The sequence below is a fragment of the Oncorhynchus kisutch genome, linkage group LG9, assembly GCF_002021735.2.
Source record: "Oncorhynchus kisutch isolate 150728-3 linkage group LG9, Okis_V2, whole genome shotgun sequence".
NCBI classification, from domain to species: Eukaryota; Metazoa; Chordata; class Actinopteri; order Salmoniformes; family Salmonidae; genus Oncorhynchus; species Oncorhynchus kisutch.
The window spans coordinates 35,211,544-35,230,578 of record NC_034182.2 but is presented as its reverse complement, the minus strand read 5'-3'; the positions used below and the strand labels follow the sequence as shown (position 1 = coordinate 35,230,578).

Genomic DNA, 19,035 nt, shown 5'->3' with positions numbered 1-19,035 from the left:
TCCTGTGTTGTCTTGGCTGTGTTTTAAGGGCCGTTGCCTGTTGGAAGGTGAACAATCACCCCTGTCTGAGGTCCCGAGTGGTCTGGAGCAGGTTTTCATCACCCACACAGTTGTGTGGATCATCGATCTCTGTACTTTGCCTCGATCCTGACTAGTCTCACAGTTCCTGCCGCTGAAAAACATCCCCACAGCATGATGCTGCCACCACTATGCTTCACTGTAGGGATGGTGCTAGGTTTCCTCCAGACAGGCCAATGAGTTCAATCTTAGTTTCATCAGAACAGAGAATCTAGTTTCATGGTCCGAGAGTCCTTTGGGCAAACTCCAAGCGGGCTGTCATGTGCCCTTTACTGAGTAGTGGCTTGCGTCTGGCCACTCTACCATAAAGGCCTGATTGGTGGAGTACTGCAGAGATGGTCGTCCTTCTGGAAGGTTCTCCCATCTCCACAAGGGAACTCTGTCAGAGTGACAATTATATAAATGTCCAACCATTTTGAAAAACCTGTTTTCACTTTTTCATTATGGGGTATTGTGTGTAGATTGATGAGGAAAACAATGTAATCCATTTTAGAATAAGGCTATAATGTAACAAAATGTGGAAAAAACTTAAGTGGTCTGAGAACTTTCCAAATGCCCTGTAAAGGTCATTACATACACACAGCAAGTAGCTCAGGATAGCAACAGTATAATCATTTGTGTCAGGGTACGGCTAAATCCAATACATTGGAGTTAAGCATTTTTCAGAGGCATAGAGCTACCCTTTTTCATAATTGATGTGCTAAAATATATATAGCAGTCAACTAAAGTAAATCAGACCTACATTAACTTAAAGTCTACATCTCCCACACACATATTTTTAGACCGCTGAAGTAGAAACATTTGTCATGAAAATGTACCCATTCTATTTTAGCCGTATTTATTAGGGCCCAAATTCTGTTTTATTTTTCAAGGTTTTGCATTTTTTCACTGAAATTCACACTATTTTTACACACACAATATTTAAAAACAATATTAAAACGCAACAGGAAATAAAATAACCCAGACAGTTTCCATACGCACAAAAATTGGTAGTTTCTCGCAAATTTGACATCCGTTAGTGCTAATTTCTCCTCTGCCATGATAATCCATCCACCTGACAGGTGGGGCATATCAAGAAGACGATTAAACAGCATAATCATTACACAGGTGCACCTTGTGCTGGGGACAATAAAAGGCCACTAAAACGTGCAGTTGTGTCACAACACAATGCCACAGAGTTTTGAGCGAGCGTGCAATTGGCATGCTGACTGCAGGAATATCCACCAGAGCTGTTACCCGAGATTAGAATGTTATTTTCTCAACCATAAGCCGCCTCCAACGTCATTTTAGAGAATTTGGCAGTACATCCAACCAGCCTCACAACCGCAGACCACATGTATGGCATTGTGTGGGAGAGCGGTTTGCTGATGTCAAAGTTGTGAACAGAGTGCCCCATGGTGGTGGTGGGGTTATGGTATTGGCTGGCACAAGCTATAGACAACGAACACAATTGTATTTTATTGCTGGCAATTTGAATGCACAGATCGTTGAGGTCCATTGTTGTGTCTTTCGTCGGCCGCCATCACTTCATGTTTCAGCATGATAATGCACGGCCTAATAATGCATACTCTGACAAGTCACCCATTGAGCATGTTTGGGATGCTCTTGAGCGACAGCGGTTTCCAGTTCCCGCCAATATCCAACAACTTCGAACAGTCATTGAAAAGGAGTGGGACAACATTCCACAATCAACAGCCTGATCAGCTCTAAGTGAAAGTCATGTGTCGCACTACAGGAGGCAGATGGTGGTCACACCAGATACTGGTTTCCTGATCCACGCTCTACATTTTTGTTTGTTAAGGTATCAATAGATTAGTCCTGAACGAATTTATTTCAATGGACTGATTTCCTTATATGAACTGTAACTCAGTAAAATCTTAGAAATGGTTGCGTTTATATTTCTGTTCAGTATAGAACTAAATTGGATGTTTTAAGTCCACAACAATCCTTTAAACACATCAGAAGACAAATAATTTCTCTTTTTTTATCTATAATTGTTTTGGGAGTGTGTAGTAAATTAGCCTTACAAGGTCTTTCACAGGTTGGCAAAGCCCCGAACAGGTGTGACATGCAAACTGCCAATTCTACAAAACATCAAAGGAATGTTTTAACTCCCGCTATGCATTTCTCCAGCATCAGCGAGAACAATCTGTGTGCCCCACATCCATAAACATTTCCATGTGTGTTGGCCGTAGACCAGGTCAGATGGAAATATAGGTCACTAAGTAAAATAGACAGCCCCCTTTCATTCTCATAGATATCATGCATGTTCAAACCAGCCGACGTGAAAAAGTTCTGAAAACGCCAAAGATATTATATTTCTAAGTGTTTAACACTACACACCACACATACACACGACCACCATGCAGTGCTGCAATAGCCTCTTACCCAGGATGAGGATGGTGATGCCGTTGAAAACAGCTCCTACGTAGGTCAGCAGCCACATCACAACAGCCAGCTGGGAGGAAAACAAGCCGGGTTACAGCCAATGAGGTCATTTAATCATTGGTTAGAACACTGGTTGCCTGTGGCCTGTTCAAGAGGAGTTAAGTAGTTCAAACCTTGCAGACAGAAATGTAGAACAGGCATGGTTCTGTCATGTAGAATAGCATGACATTTCTATGTGAACCTTCTCTAAAGTCCCACCCCCTACGGAATACATCCACGGTTCATCACCGGGACATGCAATATGTATGAATGACTAGGGAGAATTTGCCTCAAACAAACTGTTGTTGGGTCAAATATCTTTCTAATCCCCATGTTGGCTAAGGTTAGGTTATGTAGGTATGGTAATCTGATCCTATATCTAAGGTTAAGAACAGCTTCTACCTCCAGCTAGGGAGAGGGTTTGAAGGTTGATTTAATAAGCTAGGAGGAGCATCATCTCTGCCATAGCGGCGGTGGAATGGACCAGCGACGGTCGTCTTGGTCTGATAGGTTGGCATGTTGGGTCTCTAATGAGCTGGCACACTGGAAGTTGCGCCCCCCCCCCCCCTCCATAGCTAACTATGAGCTGAGTTCTAGGTCCACTAGCTTGCTGCCATCTGATGGCTGCGGTACTAACCCAGGCCTTATTTAGCATCTACCCTGTGTGATTGATGCACACAGCCATAACATGGAGCTCTCCCTCCCTCTCCCATAGTCACATGAACAACTCGACTATAGATTCCTGTCACACTAACACTGCAGGATACAATAGGGTTGAGTTGCTAGAGAGGTTTATTAAAAGACACATTCAGCAGGAAGTGTTCAGAGTGTGCGAGTTATAAAAAGATTGTGCGCCAGGAGAAGAGAGTTAAAGGGGGACGAGACCTAGGAATATGAGAAGGCGTCAGTCAGTTTAGGACTGTCAAGCTTGATACCATGTTTAGGGTCCCGTACATATTTACACACACAAGGGTGTGTAAGCACAAGACCCTAAACGAGGTAAGATGCAAGACGATGCACACAAACACACAAGGGCTACTATGGAAGGAGTCACTGCTAACACTATCAATCATGAACCGAGGGTCAGATACCCGAAGGGGGATGACAACTGACTGACAGGCAGGCAGAAGGACAGACCCCTAAACTCACCTTCAGGGAGTCGATGAGGTCCTCGACTAGGAAGAGTTTGCGCAGCTGTTTTAGGAGTCGGTTGATGTGGGTCAGACAGGCGTCCACGTGCTTGCGGAAGGTCTCAGGGGGAACGCTGACATCCTTCTCCATCAGAGCTCTGAGGAGAACCAACCACAGCATGGTAGATGAAGCTGTGAACTCAGACTAAGCTGCTAAATGCTAGTCTAACAAATTGCTGTCATTGGACCATTTCAGGCTAACCTGCTATGAGCTAATCACTAAAAAAACAAATTTCATGGTTTAATTTGGTAATTTCAGGCTAATGTGCTAAGCGCTAATTAGATCGCTAAACCAACCATGCCGCTTTAAATTTCACATGATTGCTAGTTTGTCTTTTTTTCCTATTACAACAATTGTTTTCAGGTATAATAAAGAGTATTAGGCCCCGTTCACGTTATCAGAACTCTGCAAATGCCGAGGTAGTGTTCAACATTGAAGGAACCCCATCCAAATTACTTCATCTGATACGAGTCCTATGTAGGCAGCCTGGAACGCAGCCATTGTATTAGTCATCAGTCTGTACGGCTGGGCTCTGATGCTCAACTGAAATAAGCCCTCCTCTCCAGTATAAAATGATTAACTCAGGCAAACGTTATGACAACAAGCACAAATATGCTGCTGGAGCTTTGCATCTATATTTTTTCCCCATTTGGAGGGTTTTCAGCAGATAGTAACTTCCCATTGGTGACCAAAAATACTACGATGAAGATGTATATTCATCAGACTAAAAACGGCAATAACTTATAAAATGGGGCATAGCATTTCTCCTGGTCATGTGGAGAGTTCAATTCCTGGCCCTTCTTAGGCTAGTCTGGTAGGCATTTTGCGAACCACAGCTGTGTGTGTCCTATCAAGCAACCTACTACCACCACTACTGTCTTTTTCATGTTCTAACAACCAAACCAATACAAGAGTTGGTAGTTAAGCATCACAAGGTTCCCTATGAAGTATGCTGCTTTACTTGAAGGGGTGTCCGTCGTCGGACTTCTGCACGGCCTGGACGACAGCCTTGTAGATTCGGAAGGAGATGGTGACACAGAGCAGGGCAAGGAGCAGGTAGGAGACAACGCTGATGACGCTGAACGCCGCCAGGGACAGGAGCGTCAGCAGGGACAGGCCGAACACCACGCCAGACTTCTTGGGGTCTCGCCAGTGCACCAAGTCCTTGACTAGAGTGGGTGAGAGATAGGGGTGTGTAGGGGGAAAAGGGGTGTGTGTGTGTGTATTTATTGTTTATGAGCATATGTGGAGTAGAGAGATTAGGAGGGAGAAGAGAGGAAATAATTAAGGTTACTCATTGCACAGCGCGTACGGACCACACAACTAACAAATTGTGATCTCCAACCTCAGACATATATTTTTAAAAGTGTGTGTGTGTGTGTGTGTGTGAGAGAGACAGAGACAGTCATGCATGCAGAACTTATATTCTCTATACAGAGCTGTTGTTACGCAACCCTGTTATGGCCTCCCTTCATCTGCATGAAAAGGAGGCATTTAAAGAAACCTTGGGTAAATGGCTGACTCCCCACGTGCCTCTGGGGGCTCCAGGCTTGGGCTGCTGTGCGTTTCAGCTGATTAAGGGGAAGAGCAGAGCAGCGCAGACACACACAACCCCTCCCACTCTCCTCTAGAGGATCCATAATGCAACCACAGAGGAAATTCTGTTGGCTTTTTGGTTTCACTCATTCACTACACCCCCCCGGCCCTACATACCGACACTCAAATCTAGCATGTCTCGTCTACAGGCCTACCGTGGGAAATGCATGTCAAAATAGGGCAGCTAAGATTAATATCGTCATATGTTATCAGCCAGTAAGCAGCTGCGTCGTGGGGCAGTGTTACAGATGGGTAATAGGAATTTATCCAGGGCTGCACATAGTAAAGGCACACATTTACATAAGATTGAGTGGAGAAGAAAATCCCTTATCTATATCCTGTTTCAGTGACAGGATATGTGTTGTGAAATTAGGCTACACAGCAGATAGTTTTACATCAATACAATACCCACTCATATTGGCTGCGCTGTGTCATTGTTATTAACTGGCAATTCTAGACAACTGTGTGGGTGTTTATTGAACGAGGGAGGTTTGAGGGAATAAATTAAGATACTTGGTTCTCATAGTGCTCTTTTACCCTTCCTCTAATTTAGTCATGTTCTCTTACAACTAATGTAATAAAACACTGCTCTTCCGCAGGCGTGATTATCAAAAATCGAAATCTCTATTAAATAACATTGTTCCAAATATACTACAATATGGAGAGTTGTGTATCAGTTCAAACGTGAAGCACGGCTGCTTGACGGTGAAAAATAAAATCTTGTTTACAGACTGACAGAGCAGCAGCGCCCCTGTTGTTGTTGAGGACAGACAGCACTCTAACGTTCCTGATGCCTCCTGACTGTCTGCTGAGCAGCGCCGAGTGAACAAGTGGGGTTTGCACACCCAGCACTGCAGGGGTCCGAGTCCCTCCCAGCCTGCTTGCCGGTACCCACAGGGAGGCAGCCTGGGCTGACGGCCCTCGTTCATTATCGTGCCCCCCCCCCTCCGTGTTACAGGCTCAAGCAGTGTTCCCAGGGTCAACAGAGCTGCAGTGGGCTGCTTTCCACCTCACTGGACAGCAACCAGCTCTTAGAGGTACAGGCATCACACCACCTCCTGCTTGGCAGTATGTGTGTGTGTGTTTGACCTAATACAACAGCCTGGACACAGACTGAAATCCTTTACTCCTGTGACGCTAAACCAGCTGATAAATCTTCATTATGCAATTGAAATACCAGGAGGTGATTACACACATTGGCATGGGTGGGGAAGTTGGATTCAAGTCTTCACATGATCCACTTCCTTCCGACTGGCTGGCCCGATCCCTCACAGTCCACATAAACACAGAATTAACACAAATCGGACTGCCTGATTTGAACTCATCTTTAAAGGCCTGGCAGCAAGTCGAGACGTTCTTACTAACCCAAGCTACCAGCCCAAATGTGTACCCTATTTGGGAAGATGACTTGATTCATATCAGCAGGAGTAGATCCATTTCTTTGAGGCCCATTGATGGAAAACTGGTATACCCACGCTGAATAGATCAACAATGGAGCCAATCCAACTAAAACAGGTAGTTAAAAAAAACGCACTACAATAAACTTAACTCACCTAGCCAGCCTGCGGAGTTGAGGCAGCAACACTGTGGAAGCTGAGGGACAGGACAAGGTTCAAAAGGGAAAATGGGCACTTAAAAAGAGAACTCCTATACATGTAGCAGATTGAGAGAAAAATAGACCCATATATTTAAGCTATGCTTTTTGAATTTTGGTCTTTAAGTATACAGTAACCACTAGTCAACATTATGAACACCTGCTCCTTCCATTAAACAGCTTTCACCTGGTCAATCCACTTCAATCAGCGTAGATGAAGGGGAGGAGACGGGTTAAAGGAGGATTTATAAGCCTTGAGACACGGATTGTGTGCGTGTGCCATTCAGAGGGTGAATGGGCAGGAATAAAGATTTAAGTGCCTTTGAACAGGGTATGGCACTTAATGCCAGGAGCACTGGTTTGTGTCAAGAATAAACACTGCTGGGTTTCACGCTCAACAGCTTCCTGTGTGTATCAAGAATGGTCCACCACCCAAAGGACATCCAACCAACTTGACAACTGTGGGAAGCATTGGAGTCAACATGGGCCAGCATCCCTGTGGAACGCTTTTGACCCCTTGTAGAGTCCCTGCCCTGACGAATTGAGGCTGTTCTGAGGGCAAAAGGGGTTGGGGACTCAATATGAGGAAGGTGTTGCCAATGTTGGGTAAACTCTGTATATATAGTGCATTATTGATCAATATGTTACAATAAAAATGCCTTTAGCCTTTACTATAAACACATTGTGCTAAAGCATCTTTCAAACAGTACTTAACTGTAATACTTTATCATTCCCTCCGAGACTGCATGGCATATACCTTCCCTGAGTTACTGGTTGCCTCAGTGATGACCTAACGTTCCATAGCATGCCCGTGGTGTAAGTTAAGCTCACAGCGACTGTACGGGTTTGAGTGCATCCTGCATTCACTTGTCTGCATACCAGTCAATGTGTGCCAAGTTTGGATTTCATTTTTGCACTGAGCAGGAAGAGATCCCCTATTTACTTTAACACTACACTGTGAAGATGGCTATCCTGCCACTGGGTAAATCAAAAGCACACACCCATTACACTAAATGTATTAAGGGCTCGTAAGTAAGCATTTCACTGTAAGGTCTACACCGGTTGTAATCGGTGCATGTGACAAATATTTGATATACCGATTTGAGATAGATATTGAGCAGAAGTTCATTTACTGCATCCTTTGTACCATTAAAACCAAATTGGTCACACACACGGCATATCATTTTCCAGATAAGGAAGAGGGGGGGGGGTGCTGTACCATGATTCAAGAGGAGAGGACAAGATTAATTAGATCGATTGGTACCATGCATCTCAGCCTACTGTGACAATTTTCACACAAAATACAAAGAGGGCCAATGCCCCCCTAGCCTGGTCCCTTCTGTATGGCCTTTTGCCAACTCACACTTAGGCACATACAGATCTGAGAGCAGCCCGCAATGACTCATGAATATCGGAGCATTTTTCACATAACTCTACAGAGTCTGGACATGCTTTGTAACATCCAATCCAGCAGGATCATAATAATGATGTCATCATAAAAAAGGTTGAGTAAAGTCCGCTCCGTGAAAATGACCATCAGTCTCTGGAATGATCGTCTCCCGTCCTGTTCAAGTGCACTGTAGCGCGGCACGTCGCCCAAAGCAGAAACCCAACACTGGTGGACCGACTATGCCGCCTGACTTCCAGGGACATTGCAAGCAGACACCATGAAGCCACGTTTGAACTGCCCACCACCCACTGTCCGACCATGATTACTGCCAAGCTTAAGGACATGGGGGATCATTTGGATTATACACACACAGCACAATATATAGTTTGAACCTTTTGACTTTTGTAATATCTGCACTCTAAAATAAATATTTCGGTAATACAGCCATGGCGCCTGTATCAGAATTTAAAAAAAAGAATCAACATGGTGATTATATACCATATGTTATATAGTTAGTGTGCTCCTATTTTGAATAGGAGGACCAAGATGGGAGAAAGGTGCAAGTGAGAGAGAGAGAGGGGAAGAGGGATCATTGTGCTTTGCTTGTGTGAGGTTAGCAGGCACAGATCCCAGAGGGAAGACATGTTACCTGACAAGTGCGTTAGTATTGCTGCCAAGACATGCTCTGCAAGGTGGTAGGCCTCAGCCACCCACACGTCGATGGCCTCTACCTCGTTGGAATATACACCGTCTGAAGCAGGTTTGTTTTGGGGAGAAGGAGGGTCGGAGGTTGTTGATATAAAGGAAGACTGGGATTTCTCAGAAGCCTTGATACTAGACTGGAGGTCAGCCTCCTCCTCTTGGCTGCTGCCCAACTCTTTGAGGGCATTGATAGTGAGGCGTTCCTGCTCCAGATCCATGACCATGGTTGGTGTGGGCTGGGAGGGAGGGGCGCCCGTTTTAGGACACTCATCCTTGGCTGTGAGATCTTGACGGAGGTCTTCTGGATCTTCGTCCTGTCGTGACTTCAGGCACTCCCTCATGAACTCGACGAAGCTGTCCGTGGCACCAGAGACTGAGCAGTCCGGCTCGATGCTTTCTGGGTCACTGGTATTGTCTGGTGACTGGTGTCCTGCTTCAGCTTCCTGAGGCGGAAGTGTCTTGCTGTTGACAACACTATCTGTAAAGAGGATTTCATCATTCAATTTCTTCTCAGTCTTGGGCTCCAGGGTGCTGCCAGGCAGTTCGCTCTGGAAAGAGGCGAATGGATCTTTGGGAAACTCCCTGGGAGATGGCTGGCCTCCAACTGGCTTAGGGAAGGAGTCCACGTCAGCCATCAAGGGGATATCCTGCTCCACAGTGGTTGCATTGTTTTGAGGGAGTAGTGTTCCAATATGGATCTGTGAGGTTGGATTGGAAGGAGAAGGCTCAGGTACAGTGTTAAAGTTCAGCTCTTGATCATCAATGGTGTCATTCATGGATGGAAGTGCGTCTTCATCTTCAAAAGACTCTCTGTCGTATTTACGGATTGCGTCATCCTCCATGTAGTTGGGTTTTGAAAGCTCAACTGTCTGCATATAATCCTCTTTAATATCAGACTCTGGCTTCTCTTCAAACTTGGATGAGGGGCAAAGTGGAAGATCCTGAGCTGCAACATTAGCAGAGCTCAATTTAATTAAGATATCTTCCGCGCCAGTTGACCAGTCATCATCCTCATATTCTGGAAAGTCTGAAAGGTTGTCTGCGGTTTTCTCAGGAGGTTTGGCAGTAGAAGGGGAAGACTTTCCATTAGACTCATTGGGGGTCTGTGAGTGGTCAGACTCCACTTTCTGTGCTTGTGAAACCTCAGCACTTGAGCCCTTTGACTCATCATTAGGTACTGTGGTCTTCATATTATCTGTATCCAAATCAGATTTCAGGATCTTGTGTTTAGGTGAGTATTCATCAGAGTCGACAGGAGAGGAGGGAGGAGAATAACCCCCATATTCTAAGGGAGGAATTTGGGAAAATTCCTTTTTAGTCACATCTGGTTGTGGCTCAGGTATTTTTGGTGCCTCTTTCACAGGGTCTTCTACAACTTCATAATTTTCATCCTCTATTTCAATCTCCATCTCCTCATCGCTGTAATTCGGCTCGTCCGTCTCAATAACATTGATGGTAGGGACCCGCATTGGCTGCTTTGCTGGCGGGGTTTCCTTTTCTTCAGTAGGGAGAGATGGAACAGAGGGGTTATGGGCAGGTGTAGCATCACTTGATAAAGAGGGGCCAGGAATGGAGGCGGTGTCCTCAATGACGGTGTCCTCAGAGTCTCCTGAGCTGTCGACTACCCCTTGGAGCGCCAGGTCACCACCCCATGGGGCCTGCTTGGTCTTCAAATCCTTCTCTTCCGAGTCAGAGGAGGGAGAGGGAGAGTCCAAACCAGCAGGAGGGGCAGGCGAAGCAGTGAGCTCGGAATGAAGGTCAGGGGTGCCTTGGGTGTCTGTTATGTAAGCTTTAGGTAGGAAGCTCAAATCAAATTCGTCCTCGACGCTAGGCTGCTGCGCTGGGTCTTTGAAGACATTTTTCAGTTCAGGCCTTTCAATGGGAGAGTCCATGAAAGCGTCAGGGACACAGGCAAACGCCTCTGGGTCATCAGGCACCACTTTATCTGCCACTTTAATCTCTTGGGATTTGCCATCCTCCTCTGATACAAGAGCATCTTCAAAGTCGGGCACAGGGGGTAAGTGAGCTCTCATCCAGTCGGCAGTATCTTCAAACTCACTCCCTTGTCGGGCTTCTCCCATGACCTCAAAGGGGGATTCTGGCGATTCCTGATCAATGGAGGCGCCTTTTGTCTGGAAGGGTGAGGTGCCCTCTGTTGGCACCGCAGTAGGAGACGTCTCATAGTGACGCTCTTTGAAGTGAGGGAAGCCGCCATCGTTCTTGGGCTCCTTCTTTGCTGCCAGGGCCTCCAGTGCCTTAATCCTCTCAGACACGGGGGACGTCACAGTCGGTGAATCATCTTGCGTTCCGTCAGGCTGACCTGATGATGGGTCGCTCCCATAGTTTGCGAAAGAAGATGAGCCGAGTTGAGAAGGCCTGGTGAAGCGAAGGGAGGTGGCCACCCCTTCTGAGGAGGGTGTGTCAGAGCCCAGCACCACCCCTTTGTCTGTGTCGGCCATGCACGGAGGCAGGGAAGGGAAGAAGGAGGGCATAAAAAATAAAAAAAATCACACACTCAAACTCCCATGCACGTCCAGTTATAGTCGGTGGAGGCCATTTTGTTGCAGCCCAAGCAGTCATGCATAGCATGGGACGGTTTTAAGTCAGTAATGGATGAGGGTGTCAGTCAGCATGCATTGCTGACTTAACCTCTCAAGTTGTTGCCATTGAAGAGCATTTTCAATGAGGCAACATTGGAAATGACTTGTATGGTCGAAATGAAGCAGCTCCAAACGAAATAAGAAAATTGTATCTATAAACTAAACTGTTATACTATGTGACCTGTGGTAGTATATGCATTGTTGTCTACATCACAATCACATCTTTTGAATATATATTTTTAAGTACAGCTGCATAGACTATGGCCTGGAGTTTTGTTAAATCAGGTACTCCGTGTCTGGTATGTCTTACAAAATACTTGTGATAGAGAAAGATTGTGTACCAACCCTATCTTTCCTCTATCTGGGTAACATCAAGGACCTTACTGAGAACCATTGAGCAGTCACTTCCCATCTCCCGAAGACCAACATAAATGACTACAGGGTATCACAGAATGTGACAACGGGGACGAGATAAAAATGTGCCTTGAAGCAAAGGTCACATAGGATAAATGCTCCACATTTTAACTTGCAATGCCTTTTAAAATGGGCCAGAGACTAAGGTCAAGCGACTGCAGCCTAGTATAAACAGGAGTTCAATTAAAAAGGTGTTGTTTCTATAATGACCTAATTAAAACATAAATCATTTGATTACCAAATGAGCTCCTATCTGAAAACAACCTATAGGCCTACATACAAAGGGGAAATCTGCTTCGTGTCTTCAATACTGCAGATGTCTGTAAGTAACGCAATGTCAACATAATTATAATGTGTGAATATGTTTAAGCGTCATACCGTAATCTTGTAAATTAGGTACGATATTAATCAAACAGAAGAACGACAATCCAATATCTTTAATGTACTGAGATGACTCACAGGAATGAATACAGTGCACTACCTCAGACAAAAAAATATAACCGGAGTGAAATTAAAACATTGATTTACAGGACTAGTCTCATCCTCAGATGACCTACGGACCAACTTGCAAGCATGACTAGGTCGCACTATTCTGGCCTTGTCCCACCCGACTATCGGTGTAATCAATAAGAAAATCCAGCACACATAACAAGCTGGACAATAGTCCCGGTGTTGAGGCTTCCTAAATCATGTCCCCCCCTGTGCTGCAGTCTGTCAATATGCCACTAAGCACGCTAACCTGCTGCTATTGCCACACGCCACAGCTGAAGTGACAGAGTCAGACTGGGACAAGGATCCCCTCAATGGCACAGTGCCACGGGTACATACATAATCCACAAGATATTCCAAGCTGCTCCAATAATCACATGATCCCTTTTCAGCCTAATGGTTCCCCCCCCCCTGTAATTTTCCAACACCCAGAGACAAGCAATCATAGTGGGGAATTGGCAGCTATATTGGGAGGTACACATCAGCTGTCTGCTTGCCTCTGCAATCCCCAGGCAAACAGAGACCAAGGTTTGACCCCTGCTTTGAGGAAATATCTCCAGCAGGAACAGGTCAAATATGCAGTTGGTACTTTTTCCAAATGCAACAAGGTCCACTTTTCCTTCTATATGCTTATTTACTATAAATGGAGTCAAGAGATCCAAATCTAAGAGGAACAAATCAATGGTGCCGTTTCTTTTCAAATCCAATGTTATAGTACATTTCATAAAACGACACAACAGCTTCCGTCAACGTGTTAATAGTATTGTTATTGTAGCTTGGTGCTCTGGAAAGGCATTGTGGCCAGTCAGCATGACCCTGCAGCTAACCTAAACCCACAACACCGTGGACACGTTGTTTATCGGTACACAACTCAAGGGTGGGTTGTCTTGGTCTGGACCTTCCCCTCCCATTGAGGTCCATTATGCATTGTTCAAACTAGGCCACATACACAAACGGACTTTCCATGTAGCCGAACACAATGTGGCATTTTGGCTCGACGCAAGTAAACAAAATGACAAAACAGCTACCGCACCGTGAACAGGAATCAGAGCCACTGGCAACAGGGAGCCGACACTCCCTGATTGGAATCACAAATAACACGACCCAAAAACATAAGAACACTGTCAAACACAGGTTTTGTAATACTCATTCAACCTCTGATGAGAACATCACTTCCTGTGGTCCTCAGTTGTTGGGGATACAGAGGTTATTATATTACGTCATCTACTCCCCACAGTTATTGGTGTTGAGTACTAAAGTGTGTGGGATTCCAAAAGGGACATTCGTTACTAAACCCCGTTTTAAATGGACTATTGAACATGGTCCAACAAACATCTCACATCCCAAAATATGTCTAGCAGGAAGACTCAAAAAGGGACGCATTTCTTCAAGATGAGAAAGTGTAAATCAGCTCAATCATTTCGGCACTATGCGGATGAGTCAAATAGTTGACTTGATAAGACACAGCCTTCCAGTAGGGATCACAGCTTAGCTAAATCAAGAAAAGGTTAGACATCTTTTTAAAAAAGGACGAGAACTACACTTGAAGGTATGAGGATATTACGTGTTTAAGTCATATTCCACTTGTGCATCGAGTCCCGAGCTGGTAAGCCTACAAACTGTTGTTAAAAATTATACTAGTACTACTATTCACAAAAGCATGAACACAGTGAAATATTTTTGCTGCAGAGAAAAGGAATCACTGTATGATGAGGGATCAAATTCCATTGGGTACAGCAGTGTCATTCCCAATTAGTGATGGATGGAATAGCTCCCAGGCCCATCTCCCTCACTGTGTGATTAGCTGACTGTTTGACTTAATATCTTAGCACTACATAGGACAGATTCAGTTTCTGGCCAGCTAGTCTGGCTTAAGTTTAATACTCTTGCTATACTGTCCAAGTCTACACATTGTAGGCTACTTTTATAAAACACTAACGAAATTGTGTTCCAGAAAACAAACCAAGCAACAAAAAAGAAAAAGCTACATCAAGAAAACAAAATACATACATTACGATCGTCACTAAAATAAAAACTACTTTTTGGCTCCAGCAGTGGTGACATGCAAAAAGCTTAAGAAGATATAAGCAGAGGTAGAGGAGCAGAGCGCATCCAGGATGGAGGGCTCCAAACCCAGCCTTAAGAGGGCATAGAGCAGCGAGTGGAGTGGATCCCTCCCCAGTGCCCTTCATCATCCAGTGCCAGTGAAGGGACTGGGAGGCTCTTCGAGGTGGGGCTTAAGGCCTGGATGAAGGGACTGGGGTGGGAGGCTCTTCGAGATGGGGCTTAAGGCCTGGATGAAGGGACTGGGGTGGGAGGCTCAAGGCCTGGATGAAGGGACTGGGGTGGGAGGCTCTTCGAGATGGGGCATAAGGCCTGGATGAAGGGACTGGGGTGGGAGGCTCTTCGAGATGGGGCATAAGACCTGGATGAAGGGACTGGGGTGGGAGGCTAAGGCCTGGATGAAGGGACTGGGGTGGGAGGCTCTTCAAGATGGGGCATAAGGCCTGGATCAAGGGGCCATCTATCCAAGGACAGCTAGGGCCCCTCTGGGACAACCAACCGGAGACATTTTTAGAGATTTTCCTCATTGTGAACTTGAACTTCTCTCAGCTTTCTTAAAATAAAGGTGGCAATCTTGGGATTATCTTGGACCTACAGTGCCGTTGACCTAAATAATGTGACAGAGTGGAGCAGGCAGTAAAGACTGGAAATAGATCCACTTGCTGCCATTTGTAAGTCTTGTCAGTTTTCTGATAGGGGTAAGAACAGGGAGTGTTCACTCAACTAATTCCCAACATGCACTGTTCCTCATCACGGTGCTGCTAGTTTGATATGCCTCCTTGATGCCAATTTACTCCATCAATTTCAACCTATTCCACTGGGAAAGTCAGTGCATTCCATTGGGAATCAATCTACTGGATCACTACACCATCAATAGATGGCTTGATCCATTACTGTACATCTCAAATAGCTCTGTGGATTAATCAATTCATCACGTGTCAGGCTGTGTGTTTTGCATATATGCTGTATCCAGTATGGTACATAACATGCATGCCTGAAGACATCTTCACTTAAAAAAACAGGCTTTAAACCTGAACTCCGTGCAAACTTCCCTTAAATAAAACACGTGATTCTCCCTTGCCATGCACCATGTGCGTCAGTCAGGCTTCGGGGTTGGGCCTGTTGCTGCTCGTAATTGAACAGATCTGGCCTCCTGTTGGGGAGGGGGGGGGGGTTGAAAATGCCAAGTCAGACACTGTTGAAAGAGGGAGGAGCCTCGCTGCCCTGCTAAATTGCAATTAGTGCAGGCGGCAGGCGGTCAGCAACATAGGAAACAGATGGGATACAGTTACAGGGCTTCTAGGGGTGGGTTCTGTTTAAGATTGCGTAGTGGGGGTGGAATTAAATGTTTCAGGCCTCTAGTATGAAGTTCTTGGTCTGGACTAGAGTAGGAGAAGGGCACTAGAGAGGAATGAAAGGCATTTCAGTGGCAGCCGAGCAAGAGAGAATGACAGGGAAAGAGAGCGTGAAGGTCGTGAGAGGGAGGATAGCAGACGAGCAGCGTAACAGAACCATACACTTGCCTTCAGGAGACTGAATGAGAGATACAGGCGAAGAGGAAAGAAAGGAATCTGAAAAAATAAAAAAGGACAGAAGAATGAACATCCTACAGTGGCAGAAAATAACTCCCATCCCCATAACAACCACCCACCATTTTATACATTAACGTCAACTGGATGCCTGGTGGGACTCCCACTAATCCGACCTATCAACTATACAATACTGTATGCTTTACAACGTGGACTGTGTCAGAAGCTACGGTAAAATAACTACTAACAATGCAAGCCCCATGCAACTGGTAGTGTCTACCAGTTTACTACCAATAAAACAACTATGATCAACTTAATCCATGCACTTAACATTTCCTATGCAAGCAAAGACAATAACAAATATGACAAACGCAAATACTTCTTTACGACGCACAAATAACGATGCTGCCAACAACGTCACACTACTCATAACATTGTATGGTACTTTCCATGTCATTTTTATGCAATTTCTACACATTTCTCCTATGGTTTACAATACCCGTTGCCAATCAGACACCCACATTGCACTCGCTTGATGGTAATTCATCATGTAACCTAAGTGATCACAAGAACAGTTTTTGGAGAGCAATAGTCCCATCTAACAGCATCACTGAATATCGAAGGAGGAACAAGGTTTTTCCTTTTCCTTCCTTACACATTTAACAGCTGGGGAACACCAGAGGAGACATGTCGGGGAATTTCTTCAGCGGTGAGTGAGATGGGATGGCAACAATGATGTATATAAACCAAGGACTACTGATGCTGATGTATTGGCCATTGAGAGGCTTTGAAGCCACCAGTCAGCCATATGACACTCCCTAGTAGGAGCAGTCCTCCATAGGAATGAAAGCGATTCTACAGTAGTTTAATTAAAATGTTTCAAGGACAAAATTACATGTATTTAAGTATGTTTTAGTGCAGACAGTGACATTTGTAATCGCTAAAGATTGTACATTAAGGAAATATTTATTTTCATTTAGCTCACATACAATTTAAAAGTATGCATTAACGTATCTAATATATTAAGTGGGGCAAAAATGAATGTAGACATTAATACATTTTACAACGGCAGGAATACCAAGATGGAGGAACAGTGGCTTCAACACAGAGCCACCTATTAGTCATCTAGTGTATGCATGCAGCCACTACAGAAGTTTACATACACCTTACCCAGTTTCACAATTCCTGACATTTAATCCTAGTAAAAACTCCCTGTCTTAGGTCAGTTAGGATCAGCAATTTATTTTAAGAATGTGAAATGTCATAATAGTAGTAGAGAGAATTATTTATTTCAGCTTTTATTTCTTTCATCACATTCCCAGTGGGTCAGAAGTTAACATACACTCAATTAGTATTTGGTAGCATTGCCTTTAAATTGTTTAACTTGGGTCAAATTTTTAGGGTAGCCTTCCACAAGCTTCCCACAATAAGTTGGGTGAATTTTGGCCCATTCCTCTTGACAGAGCTTGTGTAACTGAGTCACGTTTTTCGGCCTCCTTGCTCACACACTTTCAGTTCTACCCACAAATGCTTTATAGGTTTGAGGTCAGGGCTTTGTGATGGCCACTCCAATACCTTGGCTTTGTTGTCCTTAAGCCATTTTGCAACAACTTTGGGAGTATGCTTGGGGTCATTGTCCATTTGGAAGACCCATTTGTGACCAAGCTTTAACTTCCTGACTGATGTCTTGCTTAAATATATCCACAGAATTTCTCCTTACGCCGCCATCTATTTTGTGAAGTGCACCAGTCCCTCCTGCAGCAAAGCACCCCCACAACATGATGCTGCCACCAACGTGCTTCACGGTTGGGATTTTGTTCTTCGGCTTGCAAGCCTCCCCCTTTTTCCTCCAAACATAACGATGGTCATTACAGCCAAACAGTTCTATTTTTGTTTCTTCAGACCAGAGGACATGTCTCCAAAAAGTACAAGCTATGTCCCCATGTGCAGTTTCAAACCGTAGTCTGGCTTTTTTAATGGCGGTTTTGGAGCAGTGGCTCCTTCCTTGCGGAGCGGCCTTTCAGGTTATGTTGATATAGGGCTTGGTTTACTGTGGATATAGATACTTTTGTACCCGTTCCCTCCAGCATCTTCACAGGGTCCTTTGCTGTTGTTCTGGGATTGATTTGCACTTTTCACACCAAAGTACATTCATCTCTAGGAGACAGAATGAGTCTCCTTCCTGAGCGGTATGACGGCTGCATGGTCCCATGGTGTTAATACTTGGGTACTATTGTTTGTACAGAGGAACGTGGTACCTTAAGGCGTTTGGAAATTGCTCCCAAGGATGAACCAGACTTGTGGAGGTCTACAATTTTTTTTCTGAGGTCTTGGCTGATTTCTTTTGATTTTCCCATGATGTCAAGCAAAGAGGCACTGAGTTTGAAGGTAGGCCTTGAAATACATCCACAGGTACACCTCCAATTGACTCAAATGTCAATTAGCTTATCAGAAGCTTCTAAAGCCATGACAATTTTCTGGAATTTTCCAACCTGTTTAAAGGCACAGTCAACGTAACTTCCGACTTCAACTGTATAATCTTGTCTTGCCCATTCACCCTCTGAATAGCACACAAACCATTTCTCAAGGCTTAACATTCCTTCTTTAACCCGTCTCCCTCCCTTCATCTACACCGATTGAAGTGGATTTAACAAGTGACATCAATAAGGGATCATAGCTTTCACCTGGATTGACCTAGTCTATGTCATGGAAAGAGCAGGTGCTCTTAATGCTTTGTAGACTCAGTATATGCGTGTATGACATATGGTAAAATGCATGAGCTGGTTAATCAATAAGAGTCATCGTCGCCCCAAAACGAGTCACGTAGGAGACTGGCTGATCAGGTCGACGAGCCCTTGCTATGTAACATTAGTCTTTAAGACTCGCCCAGACTCCTAATCTACCTATGCCACACCTGCAATAAGAAAATTAGTCAACGTTCTGCTTCTTTCGCTGACAATT

The 19,035-nt window shown here is 44.7% G+C and overlaps 1 protein-coding gene across 3 annotated transcripts in view; it reads right to left on the bottom strand.

The window, feature by feature from the left end:
* The window catches only part of LOC109897110 (reticulon-3-A), a 34,207-nt gene that overhangs the window by 10,225 nt on the left and 4,947 nt on the right, over positions 1-19,035 (bottom strand). Inside the window, exons 2-5 of one of the 3 annotated variants that reach the window (XM_020491657.2) lie at positions 16,069-16,116; positions 4,658-4,865; positions 3,655-3,793; positions 2,467-2,536 (exon numbers count right to left, since the gene is read on the bottom strand). In XM_020491657.2, the coding sequence (XP_020347246.1) occupies positions 2,467-2,536; positions 3,655-3,793; positions 4,658-4,865; positions 16,069-16,116 (465 nt within the window). Of the gene's footprint in view, positions 1-2,466; positions 2,537-3,654; positions 3,794-4,657; positions 4,866-8,925; positions 11,453-16,068; positions 16,117-19,035 lie in introns of those variants that run through there. The other 2 variants (XM_031832487.1, XM_020491658.2) reach the window with 2 other exon arrangements.